The sequence below is a fragment of the Saccoglossus kowalevskii genome, chromosome 13 (genome assembly GCF_978046115.1).
Source record: "Saccoglossus kowalevskii chromosome 13, keSacKowa6.1, whole genome shotgun sequence".
Classification (NCBI taxonomy): domain Eukaryota; kingdom Metazoa; phylum Hemichordata; class Enteropneusta; family Harrimaniidae; genus Saccoglossus; species Saccoglossus kowalevskii.
The window spans coordinates 17,787,396-17,811,543 of record NC_140653.1 but is presented as its reverse complement, the minus strand read 5'-3'; the positions used below and the strand labels follow the sequence as shown (position 1 = coordinate 17,811,543).

The following is a 24,148-nucleotide window of genomic DNA, read 5'->3' as shown; positions in this document are numbered from 1 at the left end:
GCAGTGACTATCAAACTTATCTTACTCTTGGAACTCTTTTCAGCACTTGCTTTGTCAAACTTGAATTTCTGAGAAATAGTTTCCTTGGCCTTAGTCCAAAATGAGCGATCGTCTTCTGTTTTTACAAAAATAAATATAAATTTGTCACAAAATCTATTTGACTATATACGTAAATTGCAAAGTTGTATCCTGAAATAAGTATAATTAATCACATGTCGTAGCCGTGAAGTGTAACAGCCACAAAGCAAAGTAACATTTACAAGATGCTTACAATAAATGTGATTAATTCATTTCACGACAATCTGATGAAAATGCAAAAAAATGCACACACTGTCACCTCATACAAATACATGCAAACAAATTAGTGGATGGACTACATTTTTTGGCTTTTTTTTTTGTTTGTCATCTAATTCGAGACAAATGGAAAATAACTGCCATGCAATTATGACATTCCTATAAGTATTTCAGCCAGCTTTATTTAAATTACAAATGAAAAAAAATCGTCAGCACATTTTACGTTGGTAAAGTTTTTGGCTGATTACTATTTTTTACCACATGTATGCAGCTCATTACAATGAGACTTCGTTTGTGATATAGGTATACCCGGTAATTCTTGTACCCCAAATTACACAAACTCTACTTTTAAAAATATTCTGCCATGGTTGATACGAGAAAAATATTCACATGTGCCAGTCCGATTAAATTCAGTGCAGGAACTTGAATGCGTTGTTGACTGAATGGTCCAATGTCGGCTACATGAAGTCTGGGTGCAAATTTATCAAAACAAGTCATTGAAAATGACACAGTCCCCGTTAAGTTCTCTTTGTGCTCGTCATATTAAAGTGGAGGGGTTGTCGCGAGCGTGTCCTTGAAACTTGAGTTCCAAGTGGCGTATACAACAGATTGTTTATTTACATCATAACACTTGTTTCGTGTCATAGTAATATAGCCAAAATAAAAACAGCCGTTATTCAGCCATCTTTGATCTGATTATGAAACACACTGATATGTATGGTACATAAATTGTGGAAATATAGTAGTAAGGCCAAAAAGTCAGATGGCTGTCAATCGGCCATCCTTGACCAGATTTTGAAACAAATTGTCATGGACATGCATCCTAACATGTATAAAGTACATGTATGTGCCAAATTTGAATGAAAACTGACAGAGCACGTCCAAGATACCGCATAAAAAAACAAAAACAAGATGCCTGCCAGTCGACCATCTTTGATCCAATTGCGAAATAAATCGTCATGGACATGTATCCTAACATGTATAATCTATGTACCAAGTTTGAATGACAACTGACAAAGCATGTCCAAAATACACCATTTTCAAAAAAACAAGATGGCTGCCAGTCGGCCATTTTGAATCGAATCGCTAAACCACTACATGTGCATATGTCCCACATAAGGTACTAGGCACATGCAAAGAATGAACGGAATCGGTCCACAGGATTCTGAAATATGACGTTGGATAGACTGACGCACAGACAGACGGACACACGAAAGGATGAACGGACAGACTCAGGAACTCACGGACGGTCGGGGACATGTATCCTAACATGTATGATCTATGTACTAAATTTGAATGAAAACTGACAAAGCATGTCCAAAATACGACATTTTCAAAAAACAAGATGGCTGCCAGTCGGCCATCTTTGATCCAATTGTGAAATAAATCGTCATGACATGTATCCTAACATTTATAATCTATGTACCAAGTTTGAATGAAAACTGACAAAGCATGTCCAAAATACAACATTTTCAAAAAACAAGATGGCTGCCAGTCGGCCATTTTGAATGGAATCGCTAAACCACTGCATGTGCATATGTCCCACATAAGGTACTAGGCACATGCAAAGAATGAACAGAATCGGTCCACAGGATTCTGAAATATGACGTTGGACAGACTGACGTACGGACAGACGGACACACGGACGGTCGGACGGACAGACTCAGGAACTCACGGACGGTCGGTAACATGTAACCTAACATGTATGATCTATGTACTAAATTTGAATGAAAACTGACAAAGCATGTCCAAAATACAACATTTTCAAAAAACAAGATGGCTGCCAGTCGGCCATTTTGAATGGAATCGCTAAACCACTGCATGTGCATATGTCCCACATAAAGTACTAGGCACATGCAAAGAATGAACGGAATCGGTCCAAGGGATTCTGAGATATGACTCCGGACGGACGCACGGACGCACAGACGCACGGACATCATTTAAAGAATGAATGAAACAATATAATTGGGGGGAGGGGCTAGATCAATATAGCCAAATCTCATCAATTCCTTAAGATAATCAATGTGCATATTTCTCATTGTATTTTGTCTCTGTAAAATGGTCAAACCAATGTTTAAAATAGTATGGACCAATGGCACAGACACACTGAACACAAATCCATATTAAGTCTTAACATGAACCAATTAGAAACCTTTTTCGGTGAAACTGGGCTTGACTTACTTTTTTTTATAGTGGCTGTTGGATTCGTTGACGAAGATGTACTGGCTGGCATGTATGACTTGCTGAATTGTGATATCCCAGAATTCATTGCAGAGTGAAAGACAGTTAAATGTTGTTGTTGGAATACAGTGACATGCACTAATTTCAGACTTCTTGGTTGACATTGTTGTACAAAGCTCTTGATCCCATCAAATATAGCATCAGCGCAATCTTGAGGTGGTATACCATGGCTACCTAAATTACAACATATCAAGGATTCATATATGATTAGTGTAAGCAACTTTCAGCATGAGTTTCATTTGCATGCCAATCAAACAAATTTCCATCCAAATGACATCACAGAACACAGTGGATGCATAATTAAATTATGTAAAACAGAAATGAAGGAGTTTTCATCGTATTCTATAAGACATTCTACTTTTTTAAGAAGTTTCAGATTTGATCAGATTTGATTGACATAGAGATTATATGACGTCTATTGCACCATATTTTATAGATTTAGATTAGGGTAATGATAGACTGTTGACTGTCCTCAGGTCTAATTTGTTAGTATACTTAAATCAGCAAGTTGGCATTTCCGCGAAGGCCTGAGGACTGTTAACGCTTGTAAACGCTCTCACGCGACACTACATGGTTTTCCACCAGTACTGAGCAGAGAATGATTGAACAGCTCACGCAATGTCATGGAGCAACCAGCCACGTCATTGCGCAATTTATTCACTTCGACGATGACCGGCAAAATATGCTATACTGTAGTGATAATAAATACACTTTGACGTTTACTTATATGTTGGTCTCCGGTTTAAAAATTTGAAAATATCTGCTGATCAAAAGCACGAAAGAATAGCGATAAAATGGGTCTGTGACCTTTTTTTTGTTGACATGTATAGTCATGCTCCGCCTAATATAAAAACCGAGTGACATCATTCGCTTGCATGCATAATTAATATTAAGAAAAACTATACAGAAGTGAACAGTCCTCAGGTCTTCCCCTAAATGCCCGCGGCATTTCTTGCAAACACCATCGGCATTTGCTGATTGAAATTAGTATACAAACAAATTAGGCCTGAGGACTTTCAACAGTCTAGGATAATGACAACAAGCAGCCAGTCGGCTGAGATAGCTCCGCTGTTAGCAATGCACATTTCAACAAAAGAACAGAAGATATCATTAGAAAATGAACAATATGTATAGTATCAAAGCAATGAGACTTGCTGTTTTCATCAAGAATTCAAAAATATCACTTTTTACCAAAAATGACAAAAATAATCATCAAAATTAAATAATTGAAGATATCACCACAAATTTAACAAATCTGAAAGAGGTCCACATGTAGTACCTATATAAATACATGTAATATAAAAACAATTGGACTTGCGATTTTTAACAAGAAGTTGAAAATATCACTTTTTACCAAAAATGACAAAAATATTCACCAAAACAAGTCATTGTCAATGACACGTCCCTGTTCCGTTCATATTTGAGTGACATATACATTCAAAGCAGATCATGACCGAAATGCACCTGCATATGTACAACACATTGTGCTAAATCTGAACAAAATCCATCCATGCATGACTGAGATCCGGTTCTGGAATTGTGAAAATATGTGATTTTGATGCATTTTCGGCCTTAAAATGGCCATCATTCCGCTATTGTTAAGCAGATCATGAAACAAATGCACATATCTATTTGTGACATGATGTACTATGTGTGTGTGAAGTTTGAACTTGATCAATCCAGACATGTCTTGGATACGGATCCAGAACTGAATTCTTTAACAAAATGGCCGCCAGTCGGCCATTTCGAATTTGATCCGAAAAAAAAAAAAGACGTGCATCAAGGTCCTATTATGTTTAATGTATGTACCAAATTTGAACAAAATCCATCCATGCATAACTGAGATACGGGTCCGGAATGGTGAAAATGTGCGATTTCAATGCATTTTCGGCCTTAAAGCGGCCCCCATTTGGCTATCGTTAATGAGATCATGAAACAAATGCACATACATATTTGTGACATGATGTACCTTGTGTGTGTGAAGTTTGAACTTGATCAATCCAGACATGTCTCGGATACGGATCCAGAACTGAATTCTTTAAAACAAAATGGCCGCCAGTCGGCTATTTCGAACTTGATCCGAAAAAAAATGACGTGCATCAAGGTCCTATTATGTTTAATGTATGTACCAAATTTGAATGAAATCCGTCCATGCATAACTGAGATCCGGGTCCGGAATGGTGAAAATGTGCGATTTCAATGCATTTTCGGCCTTAAAGCGACCGCCATTTGGCTATCGTTAATGAGATCATGAAACAAATGCACATACATATTTGTGACATGATGTACCTTGTGTGTGTGAAGTTTGAACTCGATCAATCCAAGCATGTCTCAGATACGGATCCAGAACTGAATTCTTTAAAACAAAATGGCCGCCAGTCGGCCATTTCGAACCCGATCCAATAAAAAAAATGACGTGCATCAAGGTCCTATTATGTTTAATGTATGTACCAAATTTGAACAAAATCCGTCCATGCATAACTGAGATCCGGGTCCGGAATGGTGAAAATGTGCGATTTTGATGCATTTTCGGCCTTAAAATGGCCGCTATTCGGCTATCGTTAATGAGATCATGAAACAAATGCACATACATATTTGTGACATGATGTACCTTGTGTGTGTGAAGTTTGAACTTGATCAATCCAGACATGTCTCGGATACGGATCCAGAACTGAATTCTTTAAAACAAAATGGCCGCCAGTCGGCCATTTCGAACCCGATCCAAAAAAAAAAATGACGTGCATCAAGGTCCTATTATGTTTAATGTATGTACCAAATTTGAACAAAATCCGTCCATGCATAACTGAGATCCGGGTCCGGAATGGTGAAAATGTGCGATTTTGATGCATTTTCGGCCTTAAAATGGCCGCTATTCGGCTATCGTTAATCGGATCATGAAAAAAATGCATGTGCATATGTCCCATATAAGGTGTGATGTATGAGTGAAGTTTGAACTTAATCGGTCCATGCATGTTCAAGATACAGGTGATCACGGACGCACGGACGCACGGACGCACACAGGGCAAAACATAAGTCCCCGTTTTCGGACTGCGTCCGAACGGGGACTAATTAGAGAATTGAAGATATCATCATGAATTGAACAAATCTGAGAGAGGACCACATGTAGTACCTATATATGTAATATCAAAGCAATTGGACATGCGGTTTTTAACAAGAAGTCAAAAATATCACTTTTTACCAAAAATGACAAAAATATTCATCAAAATTAGAGAATTGAAGATATCATTACAAAATGAACAAATCTGAGAGAGGTCCACATGTAGTACCTATATATGTAATATCAAAGCAATTGGACTTGCGGTTTTCAACAAGAAGTCGAAAATATCACTTTTTACCAAAAATTACAAAAATATTCATCAAAATTAGAGAATTGAAGATATCATCATGAATTGAACAAATCTGAGAGAGGACCACATGTAGTACCTATATATGTAATATCAAAGCAATTGGACATGCGGTTTTTAACAAGAAGTCGAAAATATCACTTTTTACCAAAAATGACAAAAATATTCATCAAAATTAGAGAATTGAAGATATCATTACAAAATGAACAAATCTGAGAGAGGTCCACATGTAGTACCTATATATGTAATATCAAAGCAATTGGACTTGCGGTTTTTAACAAGAAGTTGAAAATATCACTTTTTACCAAAAATGACAAAAATATTCACCAAAATTAGAGAATTAAAGATATCATTACAAAATGAACAAATCTGAGAGAGGTCCACATGTAGTACCTATATATGTAATATCAAAGCAATTGGACTTGCGGTTTTCAACACGAAGTCGAAAATATCACTTTTTACCAAAAATTACAAAAATATTCATCAAAATTAGAGAATTGAAGATATCATCATGAATTGAACAAATCTGAGAGAGAACCACATATAGTACCTATATATGTAATATCAAAGCAATTGGACATGCGGTTTTTAACAAGAAGTCGAAAATATCACTTTTTACCAAAAATGACAAAAATATTCACCAAAATTAGAGAATTGAAGATATCATCATGAAATGAACAAATCTAAAAGAGGTCTACCTAAGGTACATATACACCAAGTATCAAAGCATTCAGGCTAATAGTTTTCAAGAAGAAAGACGACGGACGACGGCGGACAATCACTCATATGATAAGCTCCGCTCGACAAAGTCGACAGCGGAGCTAAAAAGATGAGTTGGTTATAATTCAGCTCTGTCATCATGACAATGTAAATGAACATTAAATATTGGTGGGAACGTTTATTATAACTATTAACGTACCTGTGCCAGCCGCTGGGAATGCTATTGATGTCATACCACTATTTTCAGCCATTGTAAGACATTTTACAATAGAATTACCAAGTTGTGATGCCGTGGTATTCACTAAATGATACAACTTCTTACAACGTAGTTTTCCACTAACTGTAGATAAATAAGAAACAATTTTTGACTTTTTACTGCTTTAAAATTTTCTGACTTTTGTATCAGATTGTTTGACTCCCATGTGCAAAGCATAAAATGGGACTCTTTGCAGATAGTCTGTCTGTATGTGTGTGTGTGTTTGTCCGTTCCACTGATTTTTCAAGATCTGTATGTTGGTTTTTAATGCAACCTGGTACATAGATGCTCTGGGCTAATAAATGCATGCATAATAATTACCTAATTTCCATGATAATTAGCTATTTTTAGCTATTCCATGACTGTTCCGCAGATATCTAAAGAGCCATTCATTGGATTTTGATGAAACGTTGTACATAGATGCTCTGGACTAATGTACAGATTTGATAAGTTTTGTGTAAAAATTCATGCTTATTAAATACCTAATTTGCATATAGATTAGTCTAGTTTTGGCTTTTCCACTGATATCTCAAGTACTAATCATCACATTTCATCGAAACTTGGTACATTGAAGTCATAAAAAAATGCACAGACCTGATAGGTGAAATATTAGATACTTAATTTGCATAATTAATCAATTTTCTTACTAATCAGTACTTGGTACATAGATGCTCTACTATGCAGAGACCTGATTAGTTTTGGGTATTAATCATCTAATTTGCATAATTAGCTCATTTTTTGGCTTTTACACTGATATCGCAAATACAAATTATTCCATTTCAATGAAACTTGGTACATAGATACTCTAGAACAATGCACAGACCTGCTCAGTTTTGGGTTAAAATCAGATCATATTAATTACCTAAATTGCATAATAATTCATAATTTGTTGGTTCTAATCACATTTCAATGAAACTTTGTGCATAGATGGTCTGTGATAGTACCTAATTCTATGAATCTTGATACATATATACACTTACACAATGTGATGATCTAATTAGTTTTGGGTTTATATACATCTATAATAATAACCTAATTTGCATAATAATTTATTTTTTAGCTTCCCACTAATTTATTTAGAATTAATCATCATATTATAATAAAACTTTTTACCTGTGCACCCTGTAACAATATACAGACATTAAAATATGCATAATAATTACTTAATTTGTATTATAATTCATTTGGTTCTGTTCATTGGGGTAATCCACAGACATGATTAGTTTAATGTTGAAAACATGCTTATTGATTATTTCTGATATCTAAAAAAATCAAATTTAAATTGAACTCATTACAGAAGTGCTCTGGGATTAATTAGACTAAAAACACAGATGAAAAATTATAAATTTTGATAATGTGGCAGTTTTCATGTTGTGCATCTCAAATTCCAAACAAATATTAGTTTGAAAGATAAATCTTAAATTTTGAATTAATTTTAATGTCACTCCAATACTCTCAGCACACAGGAAAGCTTTCTAAGCTTTCTTTGATTTTTTGAATGATTTTCACAATGCACACTTACCTGTTTCACAGACTGAACCCTTCGGTTGGTTTGTGTAAGCAGCGCATGCTTGTTTAACCGCAGACCCACCAGCTGACATAATGGCATTTGTTACGCCACCACCTTTGCCTGAAAAATTATCAATATAAAAAAGATGAAACAAGTCATTGAAAATGACACAGTCCCCATTAAATATTTGAAAGTTCTCTTTGTGCTAGTCATATTAAAGCGGAGGGGTTGACGCGAGCGTGTCCTTGAAACTTGAGTTCCAAGTGGCGCATACAACAGATTGTTTATTTACATCAAAACACATGTTCCATGTAGTAGTAATATGGCCAAAAATAAAAACAGTCGTTATTCGTCCATCTCCGATCTGATTATGAAACACACTGATATGTGATTTATGTGCTAAATACAAATGAAAATGGTACATAAATTGTGGAAATATAGTAGTAAGGCCAAAAAGTCAGATGGCTGTCAATCGGCCATCCTTGACCAGATTTTGAAACAAATTGTCATGGACATGCATCCTAATATGTATAAAGTACATGTATGTGCCAAATTTGAATGAAAACTGACAGAGCACGTCCAAAATACCGCATATAAAAAAAACAAGATGCCTGCCAGTCAACCATCTTTGATCCAATTGCGAAATGAATCGTCAGGGACATATATCCTAACATGTATAATCTGTGTACCAAGTTTGAATGAAAACTGACAAAGCATGTCCAAAATACAACATTTTCAAAAAACAAGATGGCTGCCAGTCGACCATTTTGAATCAAATCGCTAAACCACTGCATGTGCATATGTCCCACATGAAGTACTAGGCACATGCAAAGAATGAACAGAATCGGTCCAAGGGATTCTGAGATATGACTCTGGACGGAGACCGAATTATAAGTCCCCGTTTTCGGACTTCGTCTGAACAGGGACTAACAAGCATTGATAATGCACAGTCGCCATTCTGTATTTAATGTCAAAGAGTAGGGGAGTACTTTTGGTTAAATAGTGTTGTGATGCGATGCGAGTCGTTGTACTGTTGCAATGTACTGTAATAGGGTGAGCATATTTGGTTGAATCACTAAAAAATGTAATGTGTACGATTTTGAGCAAAATCATGCAAGCCCTCTCTGAGAAACAGTTGATGAAATGACATGCAGCTGTAACCCAGTATGTATGATATTCACTCAAACGATAGTTATTACTCATTGTATCCTCAAATTTCACCATAAAACCACCATTTCAACCACTTATGTGCCAGTGAACGGTGCTTGAGCAAGCAGTCTGTGTTTTTAATAAGCGAGTGAAATGAGTGAAAAAAATGTGGCCGTTTTCCTGTCAAAAAAGGAGATAAAAGCAGGTTAACTGGGCGAAATGAGAACTGTATTAGTGAGGAATCAGCATGGAAATGAACAAAAACAAAATGGTCACCAATTGGCCATTTTTGGTAAAATCTCAAAAAAAATATGGAATGCATCTGTAACCCAATATGCATGATCCTTGTACAAAGTTTGAATGGAATCGCCCTGTCCATGGGCGACACATGTTAGTATCAGAATTTAGCAAATTTGAGGCGCCAGTTAGCCATATGCAAATTGATGTGCATACAAATGTATGCAAGTTATATGCAAAATACTGTCATTGTGTTAATTTTAATGGGTTTGGTCAAAGCAAGCCCGAGAAATGGTGTGATGACTGAATTGTTGGAAAAGAATTATCCTCAAAAAATATGACACACAGAAACAAAAAACAAAGAATAACTCAAATATGGCCATTTTTTATCTGGTGGTTTTGAATTACTTTACAAAATTGTTTTAGCAATGGTTTAAAATTTACATACCTATGTTACCACTACAACAATTGACAATAATATCTGTGTTTTCTGCTGTAATATCACCGCGCTGAACTTCCACAGTTATTGGTCCAACTACCATTCTTTGCTGCCCGGGTGAAGGGGCTGTCATCATAAATGCCTCATTACCAGGAGGAGACATGCTCCGATAGCTTGGATTTGACATATTCTGTCTGGCTGATAATTCATCGTGAAATGCTTGTATAGTTTGCTGGTCAAAGGCTACAAAATAAACTTTCTGAAAAATATAAGAATGCTGTTACTGTTTTTAATTTGGCTAGAGAAAATTTTCTGCAAATTCTGGAAGTTCAGGAAGCAATTTCATTGGCAGGTTTAAGACACCGAGTCATGGTTACATTTTTTTGTATTTGCATGAAATGTCACTCCCATGAATAAATCCATCCAAATGATTGGCAGGTATGTGATTTTTAGGAAATCCCATAAAATCAAACCATTAAATCAAATCTTTTCAGTCCTTAAGGTAGCGGGACTATTATTTGCATACTTGTTTTCATCTTCTAATTGTGACTAAATGACTACAAATAGACCCGGGAAAGTATATATTTTTAGAATCGCCAGATTTCAAGCTTTTCACAAGTGTATTTTGCATGCCCGTATCTGCATTCTACGACGCGTTACTCAATCAAAGGTGAAAAATTACTTTTTCTGTAAAAAAAATAATTACGCATTTATGCTGGCGATAAGAAGTATTTTTTTCACTTTTCCTAGTTGTTCAATAGTCTGGTAAATTGAATGTGTCTGGTCAGTTTTATTCAAGCAACGCGTTTTAAAAAATAGTGTGCTGAATTTTAATTACTGTTTTAGTCGCATTGCCCCCAACTCAAACCACAACTCGTTGGTAAATAATCGATGAAATAGTTTGTCTGGACACATTCAAGTTCCTCTCACTGTCACCTTAAAGCTGTGAAAATTTGGTGTTAATCCGACGACAATAAGTATACGTTATATTTTGTTAAAGACCTTGTATTTTGAAAAACATAAACTCCTAGAAAACGTCCATAAAGTAACAGCAAAGATTTTCAAACTTGTTTATCGGCACAATCAATTTGTTTTCCCATCAAGGTCTGTTTTAACATGTGTAGGGACATCCAAATGTGTAAGGCTATTGGAAACCAAAAAAATAAAGGAATGGGATAGCTATAATTGGATAAATTCGGCATAATAATAATAATCAAATTTTATTGCATCCTTAGAAATTACAATATTTCTTTTGGTAAAAAGCAATAAATATATCCATACACAACACAATTACAATACAATATAAATAGATACGTTAAAGTTTTCTGTACTCCATGGCTTTAAGTAGATAGGTCCCCATACATTTAATTGCCTTGGAGTCCTTGTTGCTCATCAAAAATATAAAATTACTCAATTTATCTCCTGCATTAGTTAATGTAATTTCTGTGAGCAATTCATGTCTAATATATTTGTACCGATCACATTCTAAAAGGAAGTGAACTTCATCTTCTATTTTATTTTGGGAACATAAATTACAAATTCTTTTTTCAATGGGAGTTTTTGGCTGTGTGTGCCTTCCTTTTTCAATAGCCAAACAATGGTTACTTGTTCGGAAGCGTGACATGCAGACTTGATGTTTTTTCGGAAGACAATTTAAGTATGACTCAAAATTATAAGTGTTTTTGAATTTTGCATATGTTCTTAGTTTTGTGTTTTCTTGATTGACATTCTGTTTCCAAAATGTAATATAGTTTTCTTTTAAAGTCTTATCAATGTTCTTTATATTCAAATCTGTTTTACTAGTTTGAATTCTTGAGTCAATAACTAAATTCTGAACCGATGAACACCATGGTAAATTGAATTTCATTTGTTCATAATATGCTTGTTTTGTAAGACATTTATCTGGAAGCCCTTGTATGCGTAACCAATACTTGATAAGGTTTTTCTTGGTGTCTATTAGTAATGGGAAACAGCCCAACTCTGCCCTACAAGCTAAATTTGCACCAAATTTATTTAGGCCTAGAATATTTCTACAGAATTTCAAATGTAGTTTTTCACTTGTAGTTTTGTCCCATTTGTTTTCATCCAAAACTTCAATTCCCCAAATTTCTGAACCATAAATGAGTACCGGAAGAATACATGTTCTGAACAGATAGATAAATGTTTTACAGTTGCATTCAGGTGGAATGTGTCTTAACATTGCATATAAGGCTCTGTTGGCTTTATCTGCCATGTTTTGTCTGGCTTCAGTAAATTTCCCATTGGACTGCATTGTAACACCTAAGTAATTATAGGAGTTAACACAGTTGATATGATTTCCAAGATATAGAAATTTATCATGTGTTTTTAAACCTCTTTTTCTGAAAATAACAATTTTTGTTTATGTTAAATTGACACTAAGTTTCCAATTAGAACAATAGTCTGATAAAATATCTAATGCTTTTTGAAGACCATTGTTTGTTGTGGAAAGTAAAACTAGGTCATCTGCGTAGAAGAGTGAGCTAATTTTAGTGTCATTTAGTGAAACATGGTCTATTGAACTATCCTGTAATACATCATTTAAGTCATTAATATAGATGTTAAAAAGCATAGGGCTGATTACACAGCCTTGTTTTACTCCCTTAGTTGTCTCAAAAACAGAAGAAGTCTTGTTTCCAAATCGTATGCAGGCCTTTGTATTTAAGTACATATATTTAATAATATTATAAATTTTCCCGTCTATACCACTGTTCAGAAGTTTGTAAAATAAACCATTTCTCCAAATAGTATCGAAAGCTTTCTGGAAGTCTATGAAACAAGTGTATAGTCTTCCATTTTGCTTTAGATACTTATGTACAATTGTTTTTAGAGTGAAAATATGATCAGTGGTGCGGAAACCTTTTCGAAAGCCAGCTTGGTTGGAATGTAAAATATTGTTTTTGTCCATAAACTGTTGAATTCTATTATTCATAATACATGTAACACAAAATGTCTTACCCACACAACTGGAAACAGATATTCCCCTATAATTACCAGGCTCTGCTCTATCTCCCTTCTTAAAAATATGTGATATGATACTGATGTTCCAGATATCTGGGTAAATACCTGAATCCAAGATGAGGTTGTAAAGTTTTTGTAGTGGTTTAATCAGGAAGTCTGAACTTTGTTTCAATAATTCTGGACAGTATACATCATACCCTGCTGCCTTTTTTGACTTAAGTTTTTTAATAGCTAATTTAATTTCTTCATCTGTAATTGTGCTATTCAATTTAGTTGCTAAAGGTTCCCTATTTTGAAGTGATGTAATTTCAGAAATTATGTTATTATGATAATTGTTATTGGTCTCACAGGCATTTAATTTACTGTAATACCTATTCCATTCCTCTGGTGAAATATGGCTTGCTTGTTCATGAGTTGATTCTCTTAATTGATTAATAACTTTCCAAAATTGATTAGGGTTAGTATTATTTAAGTTAATAAGTTTATTCACAATTAAGTTTTCTTCTTGTTTTTTCTTTAATTTAATTAGTTTTTTAAATTTCTTTTTTCTTCTATAAAATAAGTCTCTCAACCTAGTATCGAAAGGAAATTTATTAACTAATTGGGCTATTTTAACAAGATCTTTTTTGAGTACCATGCAGTCTCTGTCAAACCATTTTTTTCTTTTTAGGTTTCTGCTTCTTACTTTTATTAGACTTCTTGTTAAATGTTCTGTCTGCAGACTCAGTAATTAATGAATTAAAATTATTTACTGCATCATTTATTCCCTTACTATCTAATGTATATTTGTTAGTTAAGAAGGAATTTATTTTCTGTTGACTATGTGTTGAAGCAAGGTTATCCTGGTAATTAAAAACTGAAAGTTTATCCCAGACCCAGCTTTTAGGTAAATTATGTAAATCATTATTATTGGTTTTATGTAATTTAATAATCTTATTTAATTTAAGTTGGCAAGAAATCTGGCAATGGTCTGAAAGATAAGTAAAGTCATGGATTTTAAAATAATCAAAATAATCAATAATATCACAAGACGACAGGGCGTAATCAACTGTGCTTACTCCATTGTAATGGTAACATGTTATGTTACCACTACAATCTCCTGGCATTCTGCCATTCAGTATCCTCATATCACAATTTTTGCAAAGGTCAATTAAAGCTTTACCGTATGCATTGACTGTAGTATCTCGATTGTTACGAACTGTTATTGTGTCATTATTATCTGGTGAAAATGGTAATGGTAAAAATGTATCATCAAAATCAGCATAATCCTTTAACATACCAGTTCTGCTGTTAAAGTCTCCTAGAATAACAATGTTACCAAACTGTGAGAATTTAGATATGTCCTTCTCCAAGTGTTCAAAAAAGTCAGGATTGCAGTGTTTTGAGTTCAGTGGGGGATTATAAACAAAACAGAGATAAGTATCCTTAAGTTGACCAAAAAATTTCTTCTTTAGTTTACACCAGAATTTTTCTTCAGAAGATGTATTTTCAATGATATTCACTCCTTGTTTGATATCCTGCTTGATTAAGATTGTTAGTCCTCCACCTGTGTGATTGTTCCTTGTTATTGAAAACACCAAAATCAATGATTTTTTTTCAGTGGCTGTGTGACCTTGTATCTGACACATTCATATGCAAATGAATAATCTGTGAAACAAACAGGGGCGGAGACAAACCACTCAAATGTTTGGAAACACTCATTGTGTGTCAGATAACTACTGATAACACATCCTAACATTGCTTTGTCTTGAGTTTATCTTTGAAACTTATAGGCACACAGATTAAACCTGTGTTGTTGATTTTGGAAAACACTACTGAGGCTGCCTTGCTTCCCTTCAGAAAATCTACATTTTAACCAACTTACATGACATTCTATGTTATGTTGACTTTATCACATGAAAGTTTATAGTGCATTTCATCAATTAATAAATAAATGTGAAAATCGTAATTTTCAACACAAATAATAGTCTCGCTACCTTAATAGCCACACCTGCGGATGGAAAAGGCTGATCATGTTCAAACAGTAGATCATTTATAATTTATTAGAAGATTTTGTGTGAAATATGAAAGGCACATGAGCAAAAATCATATGATTTAATTTTGAACTTGAATTTCTTATTTTTATAGTTCAATGTCAAACTTACAGAGAGGAATATGGCATTGAAATATTCATATTCTATCAGAATTGACCGTCATTCAATGTGTATAGTAAAAATTTAGTTTGGAAATTCAAAAAAAAAATATCTTTGCATTTGTTGAATCCCAACCTTTGTTTGTCCTGTTTATATATTTGATTTTACATATAATGCTGGAACTTGCAGTGAACGGAGAATGATCTACTTTGAGTTTGTGTATGTTAATATACATGTGATTTATACACCCTCAACCTTTTCACCACCAGACTTTCTAGTCAAATTTTTTCTGTTTTTTCTTGGATTATTCAATATTTCTGGAAGTGAACCCTAATTTAGGAGCCAATTAACAGACAGAATTTGAGTCGATTTTCAGTTTTGACTAAAAAAAAATTGGCTATTTATGTACCAATCTTCTGACGGAAAGTGGAGGCTATAAACAAGAATATTTTGTGAATTTGTGATGAAAAAAAGGGAACTGGTGGTGAAAAGGTTAGGAAGTTAAGTGCAGGCAAACCAAGAAGGCTAGTACTTGGACCTATTAATGGTAGACAAACATAACAGACAAAACCAAACCTTGACAGAGCTGTTGACATATCTTTGGCTGAATTTGAACACTTCATTATACATCTCTGCGGCTACAAGTTTCTTTGAATAATTAAGGTTACCAGTACCAATAGCAGGGAACGCTATACTGTTGTAGTTATCACCAGTCATCATTTGAAAACACTTACTCATGATTTGACTTATAGCCTGCATAAAAAAAAAAACCATATCTCATTATGCAATTAGATTCATGCAAACACTTGCAGTCTCAGATTAAATCATAGAAAACAAGTCAGAGATATGGCACTATAACCACATTCATTAAAACAAAATGGCCATTTTAAACCTTATCTGAAAACAAAATGATGTGCATCAAGATCCTATAATGTGCAGTGTATATACTAAGTTTGAACAAAATCCCTCTGTAAACAGTTGAGAAATGCTTGATTTTGATGATTTTTTAGCACAAAAATGGCCACCATTCGGCCATTTTTAATAGAATCATCAAACCAATATATCTGCATATCTAATTTATTTGGCAAATAGGGGGGCACACCACAAGACCATCGTACACAAAAGTGAGACAATGCATAACAGACTGATAAGATGGTCCCTGGTGCCGCCCCCAAAATGTAGAACAAAGCAGGTGTAAACTAGCTGGCTTACAGTTTCTAAACTAAAATACAAACTAGAATAAGACTGAAAACATGTTGGTTGGTGCAGCATAGCTGCATGATGTTAGTATGGAATGGCAGATTGCAGCATGACTGCAACTGTAAAGTATAGGCAGCGAGTGCTGCGGCTACACCGTGGTTATGCAGCGGGGGCTGCATGAAGTTAAGAGGTTATGGGTAGAGGCAGCGGGGGCTGCAACTACTGAGTTTAGACATTGACGCAGCGAGGGCTGCCTGTGAAGTCGTTAATGAGGTATTAGTAATTACAATAATAAAATTAACACTAATAATAAAACCCACGCAAAATATACCTAAGAAAATATGAATGATCTTGGGGGAATATGAGCTAATCCCATAAGCGAAGTCCCCGAAATGATGCAATTGTTTCAATTGCAGAATAACCCCCAAGATATAAAGGATGGTAGGAAAACATGAAAATGTAAACATAACTAGAAACTCCGTGAATTACAATGTATTAAACTTTGTTAACTAATGCTGACTGGGCTGCAAATAAGGACTTGTCAGAAACATGAATATAACGATTGTAACTGTCAGATGACCAGCGTCCCAAAGATTTAATTAAGTGGTCTTGAACACCAACCTGTGCTGCTGTGGTGGCAGCCCCAATTCGAAAGGAATGACCAGAATATTTCCTGGCATCGACTCCAATAATGTTAAGAAGGGAGCGAAGGTAATGTAAGAAACGCGAGCGTGACAATGGTAGGCCATCTCTAAAAATAAATAGGGGATCGCATGGTTTAACCAAAGGATTCCTGTGACGTCGTAAGTTGATATAAACCTGTAAAGCCTTAACTGGGCAGAGGCTATCATTACTACAGAGAGTGAGTGTAGTTCTCCTTCGGAACGGATCAGTCTTGGTCTTTTTCAAAGTTAAGTAGACCTGACTTGTATCCTTGAATTTTACATCCTCTACACATAAATGCACCTGGTGATCAAATTGAGTTGTGTCTATAGCAAACTCCCCACACCTGAGAAATCCAAAAAAAGCTACTAAAATGACTGCTTCTAATAAAACATCTGTGTAGGGGGTGAAAACTCCTTTCTTTAAAGCTTTGATCAATTGTGCCACAATGTTAGCTGTTAATGGAAGTCTCGCTCTACTTGGTTTTCCTTGCACACGCTTAATACTTTTAATTAGCAACTTTAATCTATCTAAAGGGCCGCCATGAAATGACCTTAAAGGGTTAGGAAGCCCTGCCTCAATATATTTAAATCTGATACCAGATAAATACAACTCAATAGTAGCAGCACTCAAATGCAAGTGTTCATAACAATAAGTGATAAAAAGTAAAAGTAAATTTTCAGAAATTGATGGCAGAAAAGGACTGGAAACAGGAACATTATTCATGGTTAAAAATCTGATAAACTGTGCATGACCACAATTGTACGCCTGCCTTGTTTTACTTGTTATTGCGAAACTCCATAAATGGTTGAATTGCTCATCTAAATTTGGGTTATTCTGTAAAACGATGGGCACGGAGTCTTGTGCTGTTGTGCTGCTGGTGCCAAGAGGCGAAATCTCTGAAATTGAAAGCGAGATAGTGAGTCTGCAATACTATTGTGAGCACCTGGGAGATGGTGGGCTAAGAAGACAAAGTTATATTGCATAGCCAATAAAGTTAGCCGTCTCATCAGCTTATTAATTATGCAACAGTGACTGGAAGCTCTTCCCTTTCTAATAATATGCACTGTTGCAAGATTGTCACAATTGAAACTGATTCTGTGCTGTGACCACTGTGTACCCCAAAGCATTGCTGCCACTACAATGGGATACAGCTCAAGCAAAGCCATGGATAATTCATTATTATGTTGTGAATCTAACTCAACTGGCCACTTATCACAGAACCAGCTCCCTTTAAAATATCCCCCAAAGCCCACAGTGGATGAAGCATCTGTAAAGATATCAATGTCTGAGGCAAGTGTCACTGTACTGTGTAGAAAGAAATGGGCTCCATTCCAAGCTGCTAAGAAATGTTCCCACATAGCCAATTCCCTGCGACAATCTAAATGAGAGAAATATGGTGATGTAATTTAGAAACCGATGCTGCTAACTGTAATAAATGTGAAAGAAATGATCTCCCTGGTATGATTACTCTCGTTGCAAAATTAAGGTGCCCCAATAATGATAACAATTGTCGCTTTGTAACTGTATTCTTAGATGTAACCTCAGCAAACTTGGTCAATATTCGTGCTTTTTTATCAGCAGGTAAGAAAGCAGTCATGTCTTTAGAACTAAGCAAAATACCAAGATATTCAAGTTCCTGGGCTGGGCCTAGGGTTTTATGCTTAGCCAAGGGTATCCTAAGTAAATTAAAAATCATGGTCATAACTGCCATGGAACGCATAGCACTTTCTGCATGAACATCTATAGTTAGGAAGTCATCTAATAAATGCAGAATATACCTAATACCATATTTAAACTGCGCAATCCAACAGATCGCTGTGGACAGCATATCAAAAATTTTTGGACTGGATCTGCTGCCAAAAACCAGTCTAACGAAGAAATAGTAGTTACCCTGCCATTTAACACCATGCAGTTTCCAAATGGATGGATGCAAAGGAATGATTTTAAAAGCATCGGTGATGTCAAATTTGCACATGTGGGCAGTATTACCAACACACTTTAACTCTTTGATTGCGTCATCCACTGTAGAATAAGATAACGAGTATTTGTCTTTGTTAATAAGCTCATTGAGGCTAGGCACATGTGGCTTATCATGAGGGGAAGACAAGTCCACTATTAGCCTTTTCTTGCCTGAATATTTACCCACTGCTAACCCCAATGGGCTAATGCGATAAACATCAAAAGGGGGGGAACTGAAAGGGCCAATAAGGTAACCCTTGTCAATTTCAGCTTGAATAAGCTTGCTAATTACTGAGGGATTCTGTCTGGCAGTCAAATTATTAGGACACTCAAAAACAGATGTTGGGACAGCGTCAATGCCTGTAAGAAAACCCTCTCTAAGGCCTGTACATAATTCAGAAACAAAAATTTTATCAGGGTGTGCAGCTAAAGCTGTTTCTAAAAAGTCAATGTTAATTGGTGTGCTAGCTTGATGTGAGAGTCACTTTGAATCTTGAGACTTGTTAGGTGCTGGAGACTTAGTACATTTCCATACTGGATGATTCCCTTTACATGTTGAGCACAAATGTAGCAACGGACAAACCGCTCTGAGACATCCTTTATCGGTATTGAAATTATTGCATATTTCTTTTCCATTAAAGAATAACCTGAGTCTCCCTCTGATGTCATTGGTATTGGACTGTTGCTGCATATCACGACCCCGTTGTGATACAAATTGCCTGCGTGGGCAAAAATCATAAGAATGCAGAGTACTACTGCAAATAGCACATGTTGCTGCTTTACGGCCTGCAGTAACTCTGATAAAAATGTCATTGTCTCTAACTGACCAGTCAACCTTGACATTTTTCTGTTGGAGGTATGCTGCTGCCTTAGTTGTAAATTGGACATGGTAGTCATAAAATAGTGTACCCCCAAAGCTGTTAGCAATATCAATGATGTCTGATTCGTAGAGGTCCAACTCTTCACGTCTGCCAGGATATACCTCGCACATGATAGCTTTATATCTTCCAAAGGCAACTAAAAATTCGTTCAAAGTCAATGCTTTGTTTAAGCGTGCATCAGGATTGCCCTTAATTTTAATCTCATTACCCGCTAAGTCCATAATAGAACGACTTTCGTTAATTTCATGATCGGGGATTAACAACGCTGCTAAGTTAATGAATTTACCTTCCAAGATATTCTTTTTCAATGCTGGTGACACAGAAACTATCTTTGGCAAGTCATGTGATGCAACACCAAACTTCCTTCGTTCGTTAGTATTGCTATTGTCATTCCCATATAAGGATAAAACTTGAGCGGTGGCTGGTTGGTTGGTGTGCGATATGGGTCCAAGAGAATGCGACGACGCCATATTGTTAGAGTCTCGTCCGCAAAAAGTTTCAGTAAGATGTAAAACAGTTTGTCGCAAGTCCTCAATTTCTCGGCGAATAGTAGCCATATTATTGCCGTCACGATCCGTATTATTATTGCCAGATGACTCCCCACTCGGTGGTGACAGTAGGGGCGGGGTATTATTGTTGGCTGTGCCGACTGTGGTAGTAGCCGCGGTTTCAACACGATCATCGTCTACTCGGTTCAGTTCATAGACTTGGATTAAACTTTTTCTATTCATGCTCGGTGGCAGTTTCATTCCAAGTTGCCGCAACTTTTCGCGTAACACTGGTGTAGTCCAATTAACAGGGTTTTCGGGATCCAAAGTTGTTGTTCGTCGAGTTTTGCGTCCGGCAGTACCTTGGGTTGAACTCGTCGTAGGAATTTCTACCTCTTCTAGTGATACGGGATTGCTACCAACTTCGCTCGCCGTATTTGTGACTTCACGTCGCTTTCTGCCTCTACGGCGTGTAACCATACTGTGGCTGTCCATTTCACGATGAATTACTACTTCAGTTGCGGAAATTGAAGATGTGAGTGAATAAAACGAGAATGGCAGAAGCTCCGTAACACTTTCAGGCTACTTCCAATATGGCGCCAGAAACAAACTGATTGTGATGTTGAGCCACGCGAGAAAGTGCGAGATCTATGTAAATATCACGCGAGAGAGCATGAGATTTGAGTCATAAACATGGTTTAATATTACACATTAAACCTGTACATAATGTATAATGATTTATTGATTATTTAAAATTTGAATTGGTCACAGCAAGGCCATATTGAATCAGGATGTGAAACAAATTGATGTGCATATGTATAATATCATGTATGGTGTATGTGTGAAGTTTGATTGTGATTGGTCCAGACATTTCTAAGATAAAAGATACGCACACACGATCGCACAGACACACGGAGATCAAAACATAAGTTTTTGGATTGGTTATGGCCACCTAAGCCTTCCTTCCTGTTGCCATATTAATAATAGTATATTGTGTTTTATACCTGTTGTTGTTCTCTATTTGATGACACACGTGGTGTCACAGCATGATATATGGACTCGCATCTTAATGTACCAGCAGGGTCAGTTTCCATGACACTGCCTTTGCTGGCAGTACCAAGACCAGCACAATACTGTAATGAGTAGGAAATATGACAACGTTAAAGAGACATCTAAAACCCAGATTAACTAGTCTAGTAAAAAAAGACAGCTTAAACCCTTTGAGCTTCAACTTCAGACACTATCTAACAAAATAGTACCATTTATAATAAATTTACCTTAGTTTGAGCAAGAAAAGAACTTGACACTCAAATTAAGGGTTAAACAATGAAAATGTCCATTTAATAAATGCAGACAATGAAAAGTTGACACTATAACAAAAAGCATCATACTGCAAAAGGATTAATTATTCACTAGGATTTATTTTTGTTTATTTCGCTGGAAAATGCGCTAAATTAAAACCCAGTGAATATGTAAAATTTAGCATAGAACACATTATCTAAATGATAAAACTGAATTTAAAACCCACAGAATATGCCTTAAATTGTAAATCAGCGTAATTTAAACCCAGGGAATATTAGTCATTTTACAGTACTTAATAATAAACACAAGGCAGAATGATAAGACTAGAATTATTATATATTAATAGAACATACCTGTTGTAATTTTGGTCCGCCAGCAACACCAAATGCATTCGCAACACCACCACTACCAATTAGTTTAAAATCAGAACCACACGTATTCACCAATACATCGGCCTAACAGAATATAATATAACTTGTGAATTCATGATATAATAATCAGTTTTATAAAACACCAAAATCAAAACAACAGATTCATCATGGTATACATGTTAAGAAAAATTTTAATGATGAACTCTAGTTGGCCGAGTTTCAATACGGCCTTTTTACTGGCGCGGATGTTTTCTTGGAGCTGATGCTCTAGCCATTGATTTCACAGTTGTTAAAAACTGTAGTCGGTGAACGAGACAAAACTGCTTGACAAGAAGCAGTTTGGTTTACAGTTCTAGATTCAGAGCTCAACTAAGAATATCTGAAATGCGCCGATGATCTTCCATGGAGACAGTATCGCAGTGCTGTAAATTTGACACATTTTTGTGACCAGTTATCTTTATGATTTGTTGTGGTGAAATGCCAGCTGAATCCAACTGGTCTCTTGGTATATTTCCCATCCACTGAATAATATAGTAAGCCATTATCAAAGCGCGTTGTTGGTAAACAGAAAGTAGTTCCAGGAAATAGACACGTTTACCAAATATGGTAAACAGGGCCTGGGCGTGATATAGAGAATTATTGTACGACTCGTGCATCGGGATTCCCATTGCGTTACGAGGCTGGGAAATACAAGGTATATGATAAATCCTATTATAGATTCTACCAATTAAAACAGGGGGATCAAATTTCTCATCTGCTAAGTACAGTACAGTTCTCGCGGAAGCTTTGGCTTTTGTGGCATCATTGTCGCCTACGCATGGCTTCATTGTCGCCTCAGCATCGCATCATTGTGGCATCAGCTTCGCGTCATTGAAAATTGAAGCTGTGTTCGCCTCGCTATTTTGTGGCATCATCGTGGCCTCAGCTTCGCAGTCTCATGGCATCAACATGGCATCAGCTTCAACTTATTGTGACATGAGTATGACCTCATTATTTGCACGCAGAAGGGCAGTAGACAAAAACATGTACAGAAGTTCGATATGTAATCGATTTGAAATTCAAGGCGAATAAAATAATATGATCAAGAGTAAAATGACATTTTAAAAAGATATCTTGTTTAATTATTTTAGTGTTGCGAGTATTGGGCACCAAAAACTTTGCGAAGTACATTACAATCGGCAAAGTGACGAGTTTCATATTGACTGGAAGGAAAATCGTGATAAATTCAAATCACACGATGAGATCGTCGTTCTGATACAACACAATTTGCTGTGAAACTGTTCTTGTTACAAAATTTACCTTTTTTCGCTCATTTTATTTGCTGCTAGAAGAGCAGATTCAGATTCCTCATTTCGGTGGTATTTTTCTGTGTTTCGTTTAGTTTTAGCCGAGTCCGACCCCATGCCCGGACTACTAAAACATGCAATACACACGTACGCCGCCTGGTGCGTCGGCGTCGTCGCCAGTCATCTTGATACAAAGTTCCAAAACAAGTGCGTACATTTCCAACATATGATTGGATGGTTGTGATGGCGTCGGTCTGGTAAAATTTGACAACCAATTCTCAAAATTAAGTCACGATCAGTGATCTGAGCTCGATCTATACGTACTTTAAAAGTATTCTCACAAACGTATTTTCGAATGAAAACGAGCCACATGCCCTGTAAAAAATCGAATAGCGCTTGACATGCAGAAATAATTTATTGGGCTTCAGAAAAAAAACGTGTCCATTTAGTGTGGCCGTAAATATTTGGTCACCAGCCGATGAACAATTTGAAAATCATGATTCACACGGAAGTCCTTCGATACTGAAAATCATCGACCCCAGTCTGGTTTACCTTATTTCCCAACTTGCAAAACTGATTTGTATCTCAGCCCTGTTTTTTTTTCTCTTTCTTTTTTTTGAACTGAGGTAAAATCCCATCCGTTTGTCAAAATATACCGATGTTTTTCAGTGAA

General features: G+C 35.9%; 1 protein-coding gene across 3 annotated transcripts in view; it reads right to left on the bottom strand.

Annotated features, from left to right (window-relative positions):
- LOC100371826 (protein mono-ADP-ribosyltransferase PARP14-like) overlaps positions 1-24,148 on the bottom strand; it is a 61,206-nt gene that overhangs the window by 13,263 nt on the left and 23,795 nt on the right. For all 3 annotated transcript variants that reach the window (XM_085506996.1, XM_085506998.1, XM_085506997.1), the window contains 8 exons: positions 22,172-22,273; positions 21,521-21,649; positions 15,899-16,075; positions 10,221-10,470; positions 8,399-8,506; positions 6,820-6,960; positions 2,476-2,709; positions 1-115 (listed from right to left, as the gene is read on the bottom strand). The exon at positions 1-115 is cut by the window's left edge and continues 73 nt beyond it. In XM_085506996.1, the coding sequence (XP_085363122.1) occupies positions 1-115; positions 2,476-2,709; positions 6,820-6,960; positions 8,399-8,506; positions 10,221-10,470; positions 15,899-16,075; positions 21,521-21,649; positions 22,172-22,273 (1,256 nt within the window). The remainder of the gene's footprint in view (positions 116-2,475; positions 2,710-6,819; positions 6,961-8,398; positions 8,507-10,220; positions 10,471-15,898; positions 16,076-21,520; positions 21,650-22,171; positions 22,274-24,148) is intronic.